General features: G+C 45.0%; 1 protein-coding gene across 2 annotated transcripts in view; it reads left to right on the forward strand.

Annotated features, from left to right (window-relative positions):
- The first annotated feature begins 3309 nt into the window (after window positions 1-3309).
- Window positions 3310-17172, forward strand: part of LOC147615364 (plant/protein) — a 37970-nt gene continuing 24107 nt past the window's right edge. The window contains exons 1-2 of one of the 2 annotated variants that reach the window (XM_086779454.1): window positions 3310-3399; window positions 3476-3703. In XM_086779454.1, the coding sequence (XP_086635580.1) occupies window positions 3476-3703 (228 nt within the window). In that variant the 5' untranslated portion in view covers window positions 3310-3399. The remainder of the gene's footprint in view (window positions 3400-3475; window positions 3704-17172) is intronic. The other variant, XM_086779455.1, reaches the window with a different exon arrangement.

Consider the following 17172-nt stretch of genomic DNA (forward strand, 5'->3'; position numbering starts at 1 on the left):
GGATAATACAACATCTTTCACTTCCCTAGCGCAATGATATTTAGTTCTTTGGAATGTAGTTTTAATCTTGTACTTAGAAGGAACATCGTCTAATTTAAGTTTGTGCACAGGCTTTTTAGAAATAAAGTCGTGTGTACTACCATCATCATGCAATATACTTACTTCCTTGCCCTTAACTGTACCTTCCATTTTAAGCAGCACAGAAAGAGATCATTTTATTCATCTTCTTGTTCAGAATTACCCCTCTTGCTTGAGAGAAAACTCATCATCATTCATCGATCACATTGAATCGAGCGGTGGGTTGCTTCTTATTCTTTGGGAAATTGATTGCAATGTGTCCTTGTTGTCTGAAATTATAGCTTCTTGTAATTTTAGGTACGAAAACTTGATTTGGCTTCACATCTTCACTCTTATTATTGTTGTTGTTGGCACCTCGTTTGTCATTATTAGAAGCTATGCTTCTATTTGCATTGGCATTCTTGTCAAACTTATGAAAAGAAAAAAAGTTTTTAAATTTGTTAGTATTAGACTCATGTGGTGGTTTGTTCTCCCTTGGTGCTCCATTCTTTTGTACACAATTGTGGGCCAAAGAGATAGCCGTGGATAGAGAGTGTGGTTGAAACATGTTGATCTCCACCATAAGTGTAGGTTCAATCCGACAATGAATTTCTACTTTTGGTTCTTTAATCGCACTCTCTCGATGGCTCGAAGTTGGATAAGTGTTTGCCAAAATTTATTCACATACATTTGCACAGTTTCTTTATCAAGTTGACGTAGCATATCCCATTGTTGATTTGTATTGAGGTGGAAGAAAATTTTGTTTGATGAGCTTTTAAAATTCCTTCCAAGTCCTTGGTCTATTTCTTCCTTGCTTGATGGCATTCCGCTGTAGAGATGCACTTTCAACCAAATGGTTGGTAGCACAGCTAACTTTGTGTTTCTCAAAAAATTCTTTCCCATAAAAATAGTCATCAAGTTGACTAAGCCATGACAATACAATCTTTGGTTCCTTCTTACCATCAAAATTTTGAGAGGTGAATGCTTTTTGACTAATCTTCTTGCCTTTTTTGTTCTTCTTACTTTCGAAAAGTCTCTTGGATGGTGTGACAAATGTCAAGTCAAGGCTCATCACTTTGTTCACGTTTCTTGTTGTCGAGACTATTTGCTCCAATTTCATTCTTTAAGCTCTTTCTTGGTTAAGTTGAGGTTGAATTGATTAAAGTTGCTCCACAATTGTTGGGGGTTGGGAGTTATTCATGATACAGAATTGAGAAGACAAAATGAAATTGTAAAAATTTATAATATTTAAGATAAACAAAGCAAACAATATATGTGTGGAATAATACTTACGGCCTTACTTCAATTCGTTGGAAGTCGAGTGTTGAACCAATTCTTGAGCGAGCAAGAATCAATCTCCAAGTGTTAAATAAATTTGTAAGTGGCATTTCAAACTTGGAGGATTCTCGAAAAAGTTGTCGAAGAAGCCTCTTCAAAGATGACAAACTTTGATATATGCAAGTGGAAGCCCCGAATACTTGTTTTTTTCCCAAATTCCAAAAATTGGGGAGTCAAGGACGAAGAAAAATTTATGGCATGGAAACTCTCTCTATCCCATCTTTGACCAAAGCAAAATTTAAATTTTTGGAGCTCTCGGTTTATTGGTGCAGAATTTGAAATTTCAGCAAAAAAGGGGTATTTGTAGACTTTAATTCACTTGAGAAGACATGGGTTTTTGAAGCTTAATTTATGAAAGGGTTGAAAGGTTAGAGAAAGGCTCTTTAAAGAAGCTATTTTTAATAGCTTTAAGCTTTGGCAAGTGGCCAAGCTATAGGCTAGGCTTGTTTAAGCTTAACTTAAGCTTACATTTAAGCATAAGGTAGCGTAAAACTACTTGTATGGCTGAAAATTGCTAGCATGGATTTGTAGAAAAATAGTAGCCCTCTTCCAATATACGATTTGAGCAGAGAGAGAGCTTAGCAATTCTGAGATTAGACCAGTGATCTCCTCAATGAGCTGATTCCATCCATACTGATGGATTATGGAGAGGATTAAAATTCATGAAGGTGTTTTTGGGAAGAAGAAGGGTGGTTTCACTTCGAGAAAATTGATTTTATGCATAAAGGTGACTTAAAACCTCATCCCTTGATCTAAATCTTGATCCGGTGGCCCAAAAATTTCCCATAAACGATTGAATCTTTGTCCAAAGGTCTCTTTGCTTTTGCCTCCTTTGCCCTTTGGATTTTTGAATGAATCCCTGTCTTTGTCCCCAAAGCCCTTGTATCTTTGCTATAAGCTTTTTGCAGGCCTTTTTTTTCCCCATAATTCTTCCTTTTGATTTGATGAAGCTTTATAATTCTCCAAAAATAATTTGAGTAACCTTCCTTGCTCCAAAAAGCTTCAAATAAATTTTTACCTTCAAAAATGATTGTTTTGTCCAAGAATTCTTCTCCTTGAGCGGCCCCCTAAGCTCTGATACCATTGCCAGAATCTTATGACACCCTGGAGAAGAATTACTCAAACTCAAACACGAAAATTATTTTGCACAAATTGAAGACCAAAACCTAACGTAAACAATTCAACAAAATAGCATAAACCATGAAAGCTTGAAAATAGAGAAGAAGTCATCATCGACACATGGTTGGGTTCAATCTTCCCTGGGTGGGTGAGTGTGGCCCATTATACCGCTCACCCATCTCTCTCTCTCTCTCTAGTTCCATGTTTCAAGCAACAACAAACATCTCTCTCTGTGTATCCTTCCTCCTCTCTGGAGCGTTCTCCTCGCTTGTAGTAACTAATTCAAAACCATAGGATTTTTTCTTTAATTTTTCTCTTTCTATTAAATTGATTTGATAGAAATTAGAGCTTCCTTTGAATAGCTAGGAATTTAGGGAGCTAAAGGAGCCATATTAGGAACTAGGAACCATGTTATTGAAATAAAAAAATGATAATGATAGACTAATATTTTATTTTCAATGTCGCACCCAAAAAAAAAACCACAAGGAGCGACACCCCCTCCCTCTCCTCCTCCTCCTCTCTCTCTCTCCCTTTACTTGTCAAATGAGCCGTTTATGGCCTTCTATAGAGAATTGTGAGACCTTAACTAGAAAGGCCTTAAATAGAGAGGACATAGAGGGGTGAATGCATGCAAATAGCACGCATATGGAGGGTCATCATTTCATTGACTTTTTCAAGCCATATTAAAATGGAACCTTAGAAAAACGCTCTTATTCTTGAAAATCTCACAGAATATATTTAACGGAAATGCAAAAAAACATTTTGGTGCCAATATATATTAGGTGATTATTAATAATTTAGTTCTTTGGAAAAAAAAAGGTTTAATTCATAGGCTTGAAGAATTTAGAGATTGCAGGTAATTAGAACACACAACTGAGAGGCAAGGTGAGAGACAGAGAGTCTTTAGATTTTGTGGTTAAGGTTTTGTTCTACGAAGTGGTTACACGATTTCTGTGTGCAGATGAGCTTGGCGCTAGTTCAAGGGTATTCGTCAGAAGAGGAAGCGCAGGAGAGGTTCTCCGACAGCGAATCTGAAGGCACAACAGGTGATGAGAGTTCACCTGTTCTACTTCAAGACGAGACCACGGAAAGCCCTTCTACTACTACTGCTGCTGCTGCTGTTCCTCCTCCTCCTCCTTTTTCCGCAGACGTCTCATCGTTACCATCGGCAGCCCTGGTCTTCTCTGAGGTCACCCACACTCTCTTCCTTCATGTACTTCATTGTTTAAAAAGTTAAACATTACGCTATGTCGTGCTGGTATGCCCGGAGTAATCACTAGCAGGCGAGTACATGCTGGAATAGTCGGGTGACATCTTTGTGAGAGCAAGTAGGCCTCTTGTCACATGCACTCTGCACTGTAGTGCATGGTGATAAGCCGGCTCATCATCATCAGTGCAACATTGTACAGTATTAGTACCTTTTAGGATGATATTTATCGTGCCCGGAGTAATCACTAGCAGGCGAGCACATGTTGGAATAGTCGGGTGACATCTTTGTGAGAGCAAGTAGGCCTCTTGTCACATGCACTCTGCACTGTAGTGCATGGTGATAAGCCGGCACATCATCATCATCAGTGCAACATTGTACAGTATTAGTACCTTTTAGGATGATATTTGTCGTACGCCATGATCCCATTGTAATCCTCAGTCTAGGATAAGTTAGGCACGAGCTACGTAGGTCATTCTCAGCCTTAGACAGTCAGTCAATCAAGTCCAAGTCCCTTAACCCACTTGAAGAGACGCATTCATGCATGTAGAGTCCGTAGAAACCTTAGGGTTTGCATTAGAAAGCACTCAGCATATTGCATATTATTCATCCATTGCATATAGTTCATTGCAGAAGCCTTGAAATAGCATTTGGCAGCTTTAGGATATTTATTAGGATTTTATCTGGTATTTTTTTTCATAATTTTCAGCATGTAATATCATTTATTTAGCATGTATTAGTTGTGGAGAATAAAATAGCTATTGTCAGCCAGCCCTTCAGCCAACCGACTAGCACCTAGCACTCATAAAAATAGAATTGCCTTTGCACGATTCATTCATATCCTATCAGAATTCAGCAATCAAGTCTCAAGCGTTGGAGTCTTTAGCCTAAGGAGCATCATCGATTGAAGATTCATCACCTAGAGCACTTCAGTCTTAAGCGTTTTCAGCCAGCGTTTCATCCTTCAGTCACTAGGAGCATCAACGCATGTGCTTTCAGCATCCATCATCAAAAAGCAGCAGTTTTCAGCATTCAGCCATCAGTAAATCTTGCGTTTTCTGAATACATACAGTTTTTAGCATTCATCTCTTCATCGTTTTGCTACAGCCAATTGGCGAAGATAAAACTCAGCATTCATATTCATTTATAGCATTCATACATAGCCTAGAACAATCCCAAACAGTCCCTATCTTAGTCTCAGATTTGTAGCCCTTTCTCATCCCATTGGGAAGAGTGCATAGGCTCGAGATTGGACATCATTGGTGCTTCTACAACCGTGTTTAGTTCAGCCTGACTCTTGGTCTTCCGAGATCTTGCGTTTGGCTTATCGTCAGTCCACCGTCAGTCTCTTCAAAGTAATAAAGCAAATACTATTCCGGTAACGGGTAGGGGGCCCTTCAGTGGGTAATTCGGGACTCCATATGGTGTATAGTTTCCATCTCTCTCTCTCTCTCTCTCTCTCAAATCTCTTAAAGTTTGAAGTCTTAAAGTGGATTGCTAAACTCGCAAAACTCAGGATACAGAAGACGGTGTGAGCATTTGTGTAACAGGATCCTCAATTACGAATACTTCCGTTGCATGTTACATTGGTATCAGATTCAGCTTGTCCAGGCACACCATATCCTAGCGTGAGGGCATCCTTGGATGGTTAGATTGCATTCTGGCACGACCACCGACTTCGGCATCATGTCTATAGAGGAGAGTACTAATCAGTCTCGGAAGAAGTCTCCCCCGAAGGAGACCTTGCTCTTCTGACTACAGCGGACACCATAGCTCTACTTAGAGCTCAGAACCAGCTTCTCATGGAGCGTCTCCAACTCTTGGAGGCAACATCAGCACGTCCTTCTCTGCCTCCAGCAGCCCCCGACTACATCTCCCTCTTCTTTCAGATGGAACAACAAAGAAGAGAAGACGAGGCCAGCCGGAGGGAAGAAAAAGCAGAAGCAGAAGCAAGAAAACAAGAAGAAAAAGCAGATAGACGGGACTATGAGGAAGCCCAACACAAGATCGAAGAAGACCGGCGTCAGGCTGAACTCGTCGCTCGGGAGCATCTACGAGAGCTCGATCGAGAACGTATGTTACTCAAGCACCAAAGGGAAAAGGAGGCCATGCATCTTAGAAACTAGCACCTCTCTTCAGCTTCCCTAGCCTCAGGTGCCACCAGCCACAGTTGCATAGAAATGCGTTTCATACAGGTTCGAAACGTACGAAACGTTTCGTCCTATATGAAACGCGTTTTTTTCATCATCCAATTTTTTTTATTTTTTTATTTTTTTATTTTTTTATTTTTTTTATTTTTTATTTTTGTGTACAATGTAGAGACGGATTGCATTGAGAGTTCTCTCCCAGGATTGCAGTTCAGGGCCTTGTGAGAGAAACTGGAGTACATGGGCTCTTTTTCACACGAAAATGAGAAATAGACTCTCCTCAGCACAATTGGAGAGGCTTGTCTTTTGTCATTGCAATCTCTGATTGCTAGAACAAAAGGGTCATCCCATTGAGCCTCGCCAAGTGAATCCAGATAAGATTGATATCATGAAGTGCAAGGAGATTCCCGACATTCCTCAGGAGGAGAGAGACATCTATTGCTCTATGAGGAGATCATGGCTCCGGCTCGCACTACACGATCTTCTCGAGAGCCTAGTACTAGTGGTGGACCTGCACCTCTAGAGGATGAGGCATTTGAGGACTCCGCTACCGGCAGTGACCTTGAGAGTGAGGCTGCAAAGGCAAAAGATGCAGATGAGGATGAGCATGAGGATGCAGATGAGGATGCAGATAGTAGCTAGCAGCTGCTGCCAGTATCATTTTATTTGGACATGTTATTTAGTTTGAACTTTGGACATGCTATTTATTTTGATCTTGGATTTTGAGTCATGACTCATCACCCACGTGGTGATCCTTTTGATTTCTGCTTAGTCATCAGTGATCACCCACGTGATTTGTGATATCATCATATCTTACATGTATTTTGTTTTTATTGAAATGAATTCAATGTGGTCTCTTATAAGTTATGTCAACAGTTTTTTCTTTTCTATATTTCAAGTTAAAAATATACATGTTTTTTCTATTTTGTATGAAACCTTTTTGTACCCGTTTCTTACCTTTTATGAAACGTTTCAAAACGTATGAAACCCATTTCATACCTGCCGTTTCTGAAACGCCTGGTAACTATGCCACCAGCCAACAGTCCGCAGTCTCGACTACCGTCATTCGAAGTCAACCAAATTTTAGTAAGTATGATGGTAAGTGTGATCATTTAGCAGTTAATTAGTTTATTCATCAATTTACTGCTCATTTTCCATTAGCTAGGATCACAGATCCTCAGGATAGAGTCCACGTAGCGGCTCCCTATCTTACAGATGAGACAATCACTTAGTGGCAGCATTCGTCTAGTCTTCATACAGACCAGACCACAGGTGTCACAGCTTTTAGCTGGGATTCGTTTGTTCATGACCTAAAGACGAGATTTCTCCCGTCCCAGTATATGACCGGTCTGGCAGATGAGTTCTATGGACTCAGATAGAACGGGTCGCCAGTGCTTCAGTTTTCCGGAAAGGTTATCACTTTAGCACAACAGTTAGGGATATCTGCATAGGCCAAGATGGAGCAATTCATATGTGGATTGGATCCCAACATCCGGTTCACAGTTTGCAACTTTGAACCCACTACATATGACCGGGCTTTGACTCTCGCTCAAAATGAAGAAATAAAGATGAACGGAGGCAAGCACAAGCAGTCATCCCAGTCCAATACCAAACCCTAGCAACAACAATCTGCTGCACAGCAAGGGAAAGGTAATGCATCTTCTAAAGATGCTAAGAAGGATTACAGTAATAGCTCCAGTTCAGGAGGTAAGAAGGAGAAAGAATCTAAGCCTAAGAAAACCCCTGATGAAAAGGCTAAGGCAGGCATTACTGGAGGTTATCTTCCTCCAAAGGAGCAAAAGAAATACCAATCAGAAAACATATGTTTTTTCTGTCACACCATAGGGCATGGTAAGAAGGATTGCCACAAATGGCAAGCGGAACAAGCCGCCAAAGCACCTTCTATCACAGTTGCCACAGCATCCCTAGCTCCTTAGCCCCGACTACTATCACCAATGCGATTCAGCTTTTACCTTCTATGCATCCTATGCCATCCGTGATATTTGATGCTAAGTAGGAGGGTGAGAGCGATGCTGCACAGAAAAGCCTCATCCGAGCTTATGGCTATGTCAAGGGCTGACAGTTTGTAGTCCTATTCGACATGGGCAGTTCTGAAGACGCCATCGGCCCATCTCTCCCCAGTTAGTACCCTATCATTTGGATGTGGACGGGTTCACACCTGGTCTCCACACCCACATATCTCAGAAGGCACATCAGTTTGCCTTTGAAGTTCAGAAGGCCTTATTCCAACGAGATTTCATTGTCTCGCCTCTTTTAAGGTGTGACATGATCTTAGGAATCCAGTGGTTTCGCCAATATGAGCCTATTGCCGATTGGGGGTAGGACACTTTTACTATCTGTAAAGGTTTCCCTGAGTCCGTTATGATTCGTGGGGATAGAAGCATTCTTGGCATTTCTATGATTTCTCATCTCCAGGCCCGACGAGCTATTTGCAAGGGAGCAGAAGGAGCATTGATTTATGCTTAGACAGCTTCTATCTCATCGATAACCGTTGTCTCATCTTCTTTAGTCCCTCAGTTGGCATATCTTCTTTCTCATTCAGACATTTTTAAGGATGATCTCTGTCACGTGCATCCCGCACTTGGATGCCACGTAGACATTTCTGTACAGAAGGTGCAGGACCTGGGATGGCGAACTGGTCCCATGTGAGCCCAGTCCGGGACGAGTCAGCCAGGGATCCATCTCAGTCGTCCGAGGTCAGGTGTGCATTGTCCTGCACATGAGTCCAAGGTCAGGTGTGCATTGTCCTGCACATGAAGCAGTGCCAGTCCGCGCTGTGAGTCTCCCTCTGGAATGATGTCAGATGTGCTGAGTATCTGGTTTGCAACTGGATGCCAGGCCTCTGTAGGCATGTAGTTTGCATGTAGAGATGGGGCCAGCCCATAGGGCTACCCCAGGGCAAGGATTTGCATTTGCATACTTAGTATGGGCATGGGGGAGGTATAGAACCACCCCCAAGGGGCCAGGAGGGCCCAAGATATTGCCCACCAGCCAAGGCAAGGGCTGGAGGGGCTGTCGGCCAGCTCCAGAGCTTCTGGACAGGCAGCCGACAGAGATTAAAGCCCTAAACAGCAGGCGGCCAGGTGTGGGGGGCAGTCCCACACCCATGCGCAGCATGCCCAGCAGCCAGGGTGCTGTCCAGAAGCATGCGCAGGGATTATTAAGTGTGAAAACATTTATTAAAAGACCCAGTCGTGAGGCTGTCCTGAAGCCAGCCGACTGCATGATATGAGTAGTATAAAAGCCCAGCCCATAATTCATTGTAGGCATCTCATAATTCACCAAGAGCTCCAAGCAACCAAGGGCCAAGACAGCCAAGAACATTGCTAAAGCAAAGGGGTGAAGGACTGAAGGTCAAGGGCAGGTTTTCCAGCCAAGAAAAGGTCAAGTACTTTGTATTTGTTTCAGATTTACATCATTCTAATAAAGCAAATACACCATCCGTGGTGGGGGCCCTACAGAGGATAATTGGGACCCAATACTGTGTCCTTCTCCATCTCCCCCTTCTCTCTCTATTTTCTGCACATCGTCTTTCAGTTTTGTGCGTTAATTCCGTCGCGAAAAGAGTGCTGTTTTCTGAGTTTTGAAGTACCGATCCTTCTCCGAAGTTTCCGCACATTACAGTGGTATCAGAGCTCACTTCAAGGACAAAGATTCAGCAAAGAAAACCAGAAAATTTTTTCGCTCGTGTGGTTGGTTTTCAGACGCCGGTGGACTACCCCTTTCGGAGTGACTCCTGTCCCTCGAAGGACGGTTGGTTTTTAGCCTCCGGAAGCCTCCGGAAGTCTCCCACACAGATAGTGGATGGTCAGATTGCGTTCCGGAAAGGAACTGCATTTTCCCGCTATGGCGAACTTCGGCGACGAGAGAGAACCAGAACCATGGGACCAGAGTGCACCAGGCAGCCCAGCTAGGGCACCCGGCTTGAGTGTCCAAGACATGTTCCAGCAGATGATGCGAGCAATTGCAGACCAGGCAACCAAGTTGGATGAACAGAAGGCGCGGATTTTGGCTCTGGAGGAGCGTTCTCGCTTTCCAGCGTCGCGTTTTCCATCTCCTCCTCCCTCTCCTTCCGTATCCCAGATACCAGATCCTCGTCACAGGGACCCTCTCGCAGGGTCACAGCCGCAGCCAAGCTCCTTGCTTGAGATGCAGATGCGTGCATTGGAGATTCGACAACGAGAAGACGAAGCCATGCGATGAGTGGAACACGAGCGTTACCTCCGAGCTTTGGACGCCAGATTGACACCGGCGGCGCCCTCGAATCATTTTCCCGAGAAAATGAATTTCAGTAAGTATAATGGTAAACTCGATCCCACTACTCTGTATTCATGGTTACATCAATTTGAAGCTTACTTGGCCGCAGTTAGGAAATGAGATATTGACAAAGTGATCTTAGCCAGTTGGTATTTGGAAGGTGAGGCCATTCCTTGGTGGACTCAGTGGGCTCATGCCCACACCAGATCAGGTATGGCAGCTTATGGGTGGGACGAGTTCGTCCGTGACCTTAAGCAGCGGTTTTTACCGTCCCACTACCTTGAGCGACTCGAAGACGAGTTCAGGGGTGCGCGTCAGAATGCGCAACCAGTCCTTCAGTTTGCCAATAGAATTTCGACCTTGTGTCTACAATTAGGCTTATCTGATGCGGACAAGAAAGGGCAGTTTTTGTATGGCCTGGACACGCACATCCAATGGGAGGTGCGTATGTTTAGACCAGCCACCTTTGAGGACGCACTCTCGCTTGCGCAGAGTGCAGAAATGAAACACAATGGTGGCAAGCCCAAGACTTCCCAGCCGGCTTCTCCTAAGGCTAACGCCTCGGGGGGCAAAAGCCAGAACCAGACGGGGTCTTCCCCAGGACAGAGCCCGGGAGCCTCTGGCTCCAAGAACTCGAACAATGCGTCTAAGCTTACTCCAGACCAGAAAGCGGAGGCAGGCAAGACAGGTGGCAAGTTGAGTGCTGAGGAGCTTGCTCAGTACAGGAAGGAGGGTAGATGTTACTTTTGTCACACAAAAGGACATACTTCTCGGGATTGTCCGAAGAAGCCTCCAAAGGCCGCCGCCGCCTCCACAGCTTCCGTGGTGAGCACAGCTCCCACACAGACCCCAGTGGCTACCCCTAGTTCTTCAACCCCCGGTGCTTCAATTGGAGCAATTATTAGCCGGGAGCTCGAGGATAAGCAGAAGGGCGCCCATGACCAGGAGTATGAGCGCAACGAATTGCTCAAGTCCTTTGGCTACATAGGTGGCCAGAGAGTCGTTGTCTTGTTTGACAGCGGCAGCACGGAGGATGTGATCACGGAAGAGGCCGCTAGGCGTGCCCGTTTCGAGCTAACTCCGGTGGACAAACAAGTTGAGGGTTTTAGCACAGGTATGACAACGAGCGTCAAGTATGAAGCTCTAGGTGCTAAATTAGTGATTCAGGGCATAGAGTTTGTGCGTGACTTTATGGTTGCCCCTCTTGTAGGAGCAGACATAATTTTGGGTATCCAGTGGTTTCACAAGTTTCTTCCTGATGTCAAGTGGGACAAGCACACGTTCCAGATTGATCGGAATGTGTCAAACACCCCTGTGACCATTAAGTGTGAGCCAGGTATTCCAAACTTTCCGCTCATAAGCCACTTGCAGGCTAAGTGAGCAGTCAGGAAAGGCGCACAGTGTGCGATGATTTACATCCAGACAGCCCAGACGGTGGCCAGTGCTTCCGAGAAGTACTCGGTTCTCCATGAAAAGTTCCAGAAGATTTTTCTTCGGGACAGTCTCCCTCCCCAGCTCCCCCCGTCCAGACCGGAGGATCACAAGATTGACCTCCTCCCAGGCTCGGAACCCCCGAGCAAGTTTCCGTATCGCCTTTCTAAGGCAATGGCATCGGAGTTGGACCGCCAACTCCAAGAATTGTTGCAAGCTGGCTTCATCCGTCCTAGCGTGTCGCCATTTGCAGCACCGATCTTATTTGTCAAGAAGAAAGATGGGTCTTCTCGGTTGTGTGTCGATTATCGTGCACTCAACAAGCTGACTATCAAGAGCAGATTCCCGATGCCTCGAATTGACTATATTCTCGAGAGGCTGAATGGAGCTAAGGTGTTCTCTAAATTGGATTTAAAGAGTGGGTACCACCAGGTTCGGATTGTTGAGGGGGACATCCCCAAGACAGCTTTCCGTACAGAACGGGCCCACTATGAATTTGTGGTCATGCCATTTGGTTTGACGAACGCCCCAGCTACATTTAACCGCATGATGATGCGTATTTTCCGGGAGTTGATTGGAGTGTGTGTGTTCATATTTCTGGACGACATACTCATATTTTCAGCTACAGTTGAGCAGCATGACATTGATGTGGAGAAAGTCCTTAAGTTGCTGGAAAGCAACGAGCTCTATGTCAATGAAAAGAAGTCAGAATTTTATCTGTTCCAGGTACATTACTTGGGATATATAATCAGTGCTGAAGGCATTCGACTTGATCCGGCTAAAGTGGCCGAGATTGTTAACTGGGAAGTACCTCAGACTGCTTATGACATTAGATCATTTGTGGGTATATGCCAGGCATATTCCACCCACATTGACAAGTTTTTTGATCTCTCGGCAGACCTCACCGATCTGCTAAAGGGAGTGAAAACAAGGAGGCAAAAGATTCGAATGACTCCACGAGCGTTGGAGGCATTCCAGAACCTCAAGGTGGCTTTGTCTGAAGCGCCTTGTTTAGCCCTTGCCTCGTGGGACGAACCATTTCAGGTGATCACCGATGCGAGTAACATCGCAATTGGAGGTGTATTGCAACAGAATGGTCATCCAGTAGCTTACTGTTGGGGTAAAGGCGTTATGCCCACCCTTATAGTGTGTACAAGCCCATAAGTTATAGTACATAGTACACTTAGTACTTTTAATGTACTAAGTGCACTATGTGTACTAGTGCAATATACATGTGTGATAGGGGAGTCACACACTCATGCTTTTCATGAGTTGACTTATCCCCACAACTCTCTCTCTCTCTCTCCCTTGCTTCTCTGTGTATGTCTCCCATGAATGAACTCTAACCCTAATTCAGGTTTCTCCCCATCAACTGGTATCAGAGCCTAGAAGGCGGTGCTATTCATCTCTTCTTCTTGATAGCTGAACGAGCCGCTTGCTTTGCTGCTGTCATACTCTGTGGCATCAACATTCGCAGCAAGGCCTGGCTGAGGCAGCACACGACCATACTCAGGCCTGGCTGTAGCGTGGCTGGGGCAGCCACTTCTGCATCTGAGCGTGGAGCGAAGGAGCATAGGATAGCTGGCCCTTCAGCGTAAGAGGCGAAGCGTGAACGAAAGCAACGAAGCCAGACGGAGCCAAGTGCCGGAGATTCTTGGCCGCATGCGGTCGCTTCCAGGTTCGAGAGGCACATTTAACACGGAAGTCAAAATCGTCACCGAATCGGGCGTCGGAAAACTCCGGCGGCAGCAGCGAGACGTTCATCTTGAGAGAGGCCCCCAGCGTGGTGGCGGTCACGTGGAGGTAGCAGGTGGCTCCGCCGTTCTCCATACACTCCAGGGAGCTTGCCGACACGGGTTCCACCAGAAAGACGTCATTGAGCTTGTGCATACAGATGTATGTGAGATGCCTCAGCTTTCTTTGGGAGGGGCAAAATATTTTGTGTCTTTCATTGATGATGCCACACGCAAGGTGTGGGTCTATCCTCTTCGTTTGAAGAGTGATACATTCTCAGTGTTTGAGAAGTTTGTTGCTCTTGTTGAGAATCAAACTGGCAAAACACTGAAGGCTTTGCGTTCCGACAATGGTGGAGAGTATACGTCCAAACAGTTTCAGGACTTTTGTGATGCTAAAGGCATCAAGAGGGAGCTCTCTACTCCTTATGATCCTCCACAAAACGGGACAGCAGAGAGGATGAACAGGACCATACAGGAGAAGGTCCGTTCTATGTTGTCACATGCTGCATTACCTCATGGTTTTTGGGCTGAAGCTGTTATGACAGCCGTTCACCTTATAAACAGGTCACCTAACACGAGGCTTGGTGGGAAAGTGCCAGAAGAAGTATGGACAGGGAAGCCTCCGTCATACAAGCACTTGAGAGTGTTTGGTTGCGTTGCGTACGTGCACATACGCAGGGAAATGCGCACCAAACTTGATCCCAAGTCTCACAAATGCATATTCCTAGGATATGGTGACAGAGGTGAAATGGGGTATAGACTTTGGGATCCCATAAATAGAAAGATCATACGCAGCAATGATGTCATTTTTGATGAAACATGCATGTATAAGGAGCCTGCAAGGCAACAGGAGCCTGGCAGAGTCATCTTTGATGATGATGGACATCATGGACAACAACAAAGGGCTGTAAATCAGCCATTACAGCAGGAAAACCAGCCCTTAAATGGTGCTGAAAATGGTCCAAATGGACAGCCAGATATGGCAGAAGATATCCCTATGGATATACCACAGTTAGAGGAGATACCGGGCATGATTTTTCAGCCTTATGGCATGGAACAGGAGCCACCAATGGGTGATATGCAGGCTGGACAGCAACCTGCAAATGATGGTCATTGGGTACGGAGGTCCACTAGACCCTCCAGAGCCCCTGACAGGTTTGTTCCAGGGGTTGACTATTTGATGCTTACTGACTGTGGGGAGCCTTCATGTTATAAAGAGGCTTTACAGAGGGCAGACAAAGCTCTATGGGAGCGTGCCATGAAGTCAGAGATGGATTCTCTGCATAAAAATGGAACTTGGAAGTTGGTGCCTTTGCCTGCAGGCAAGAAGGTTTTGCCATGCAAGTGGGTATACAGGCTCAAAGTTGCACCAGATGCAAAGCCAAGATACAAAGCCAGGTTAGTGGCTAAGGGCTTCAAGCAGGAATATGGTGTGGACTTTGATGAGATCTTCTCTCCAGTGGTCAAAATGACCACACTTAGAGCTGTGTTGGCTTTGGTTGCGCATGATGATCTGGACTTGATTCAGATGGATGTGAAGACTGCTTTTCTTCACGGTGATCTCCATGAGGAGATATATATGCAGCAGCCAGAGGGTTATGCAGTGAGTGGAAAGGAGAAGCTTGTATGCAAGCTGAAAAAGAGTCTTTATGGGCTCAAACAGGCACCAAGGGAATGGTATCATAAATTTGATACATTCATGAAATCCCAGAAATTCAGGAGAAGTGACATAGATCACTGCTTGTACACCAAGAAAGCTTTGGATGGCAGTCTATTGATTCTCATCTTGTATGTTGATGATATGTTGATTGCCGGGAAATCTCGTAAGGAGATGGATGCCTTGAAGCAGAGGCTGCATCAAACCTTTGATATGAAGGATTTGGGTGATGCAAATCACATCTTGGGTATGCGGATACTTCGGGACAGAAATCAGCATGTGTTGTATTTGTCTCAGAAGGAATACATTGGCAAAGTCTTGCAGAGGTTCAATATGGACGGGGGGAAGAAAGCTAGTACTCCCTTGCCTCCATATGTGAAACTCAGTGCTATGGACAGCCCACAGTCAGATAGAGACAGGGCTGATATGGCCAAGATTCCGTATGCTTCAGCTTGTGGCAGTCTCATGTATGCCATGGTTGCTACTAGGCCGGACATTGCATTTGCAGTGGGAGTGGTTTCTAGATACATGGCCAACCCTGGCAAGAAGCATTGGGAAGCAGTGAAAGGTGTCATGAGATACCTGAAGGGCACACAGGATTTGTGCATTTGTTTTGGCAAACAGGATGCATTAGTGCATGGTTACACGGATTCGGATTATGCCGGTCATCCAGATAACCGGAAGTCTACTACCGGTTATGTATTTACATTCACAGGAGGTGCTGTGTCATGGATATCCAGGATGCAGAAGTGCACTGCCTTGTCTACTACAGAGGCCGAGTATATTGCAGCCACAGAGGCTTGCAAGGAGGCATTATGGCTATCTCGGTTAGTGGTTGATTTGGGCTATACAGGGGATATTCCATTGTTGCATTGTGACAGTCAGAGTGCCATCCAGTTGGCAAAGAACCCTGTCTTTCATGCAAAGACGAAGCATGTGGATGTGAAGTATCACTTCATCAGAGAGGTGATAGAGAACAAGCAAATTCAGCTTGTTAAGATTCATACGGATGACAACCCGGCTGATCTGTTGACAAAGAGTTTGCCTCTGGAGCGGTTTGCTCATTGCAGACACTTGATGGGCATTGGATGAGGCCATTTTCAGCCTTGATATGGCCTTGTATATTATCATGTACATGCTGATTTTTCTTTTCCTTTACTTAAGGGCACTTTGCCTTTAAGTGGGAGGTTGTTGGGGTAAAGGCGTTATGCCCACCCTTATAGTGTGTACAAGCCCATAAGTTATAGTACATAGTACACTTAGTACTTTTAATGTACTAAGTGCACTATGTGTACTAGTGCAATATACATGTGTGATAGGGGAGTCACACACTCATGCTTTTCATGAGTTGACTTATCCCCACAACTCTCTCTCTCTCTCTCTCCCTTGCTTCTCTGTGTATGTCTCCCATGAATGAACTCTAACCCTAATTCAGGTTTCTCCCCATCACTTACATGTCTCGTAAGTTACTGCCCGCCGAAAAGAATTACTCAGTCTATGATCGTGAACTCCTAGCAGTCATTCAGGCCTTGAAACATTGGAAACATTTCTTGTATGGCCGTGACTTCGAGGTCCGCACTGACCATCAGGCATTGCGCTGGATTCAGATGATGCCAAGTGCACAGTGGAGTGATCGACAACACCGCTGGAGTCAGATATTCCAGCAGTTCGGTGGCATGATTGAGTACCTTCCAGGTAAGGCCAATCCAGTGGCCGATGCTTTGAGCAGGAAGGGACAAGTATCTACGATTCAGACCACTAGACTAGACCTTGTTGGTACAGGACTAGAAGACATGAAGCACACGTACGCGGATTCCGAGGAATTCGGTACACAGTGGGAACAGGCATTGGATGCCACAGGACCATGCCATTTTTTGATACGCGATGGTTGGCTTTACTACAAAGGCCGACTGTGTGTCATGAAATCATTCCGGGCAGCTCTTCTCCATGATGCCCATGACGCCATTACAGGTGGTCATAGGGGCATGAATTCGACTCTGGAGAAATTAGAACGGCAATACTATTGGCCAAAGATGAGGCGTGATGTGTTTACATATGTACAACGCTGTGACATTTGTCAAAAGGTGAAAGCTCCTCGTGGAAAGAAGATAGGGTTGTTACAGCCTTTGCCAATTCCCGAGGGTCCTCTCCAAGACATTTCGATGGACTTTGTCACAAATCTGCCTCCCAGTCCGAGTAAGC

This window comes from Cibotium barometz, chromosome 40, assembly GCF_041138505.1.
Source record: "Cibotium barometz isolate CiBa-2024 chromosome 40, ASM4113850v1, whole genome shotgun sequence".
In the NCBI taxonomy this organism is placed as follows: domain Eukaryota; kingdom Viridiplantae; phylum Streptophyta; class Polypodiopsida; order Cyatheales; family Cibotiaceae; genus Cibotium; species Cibotium barometz.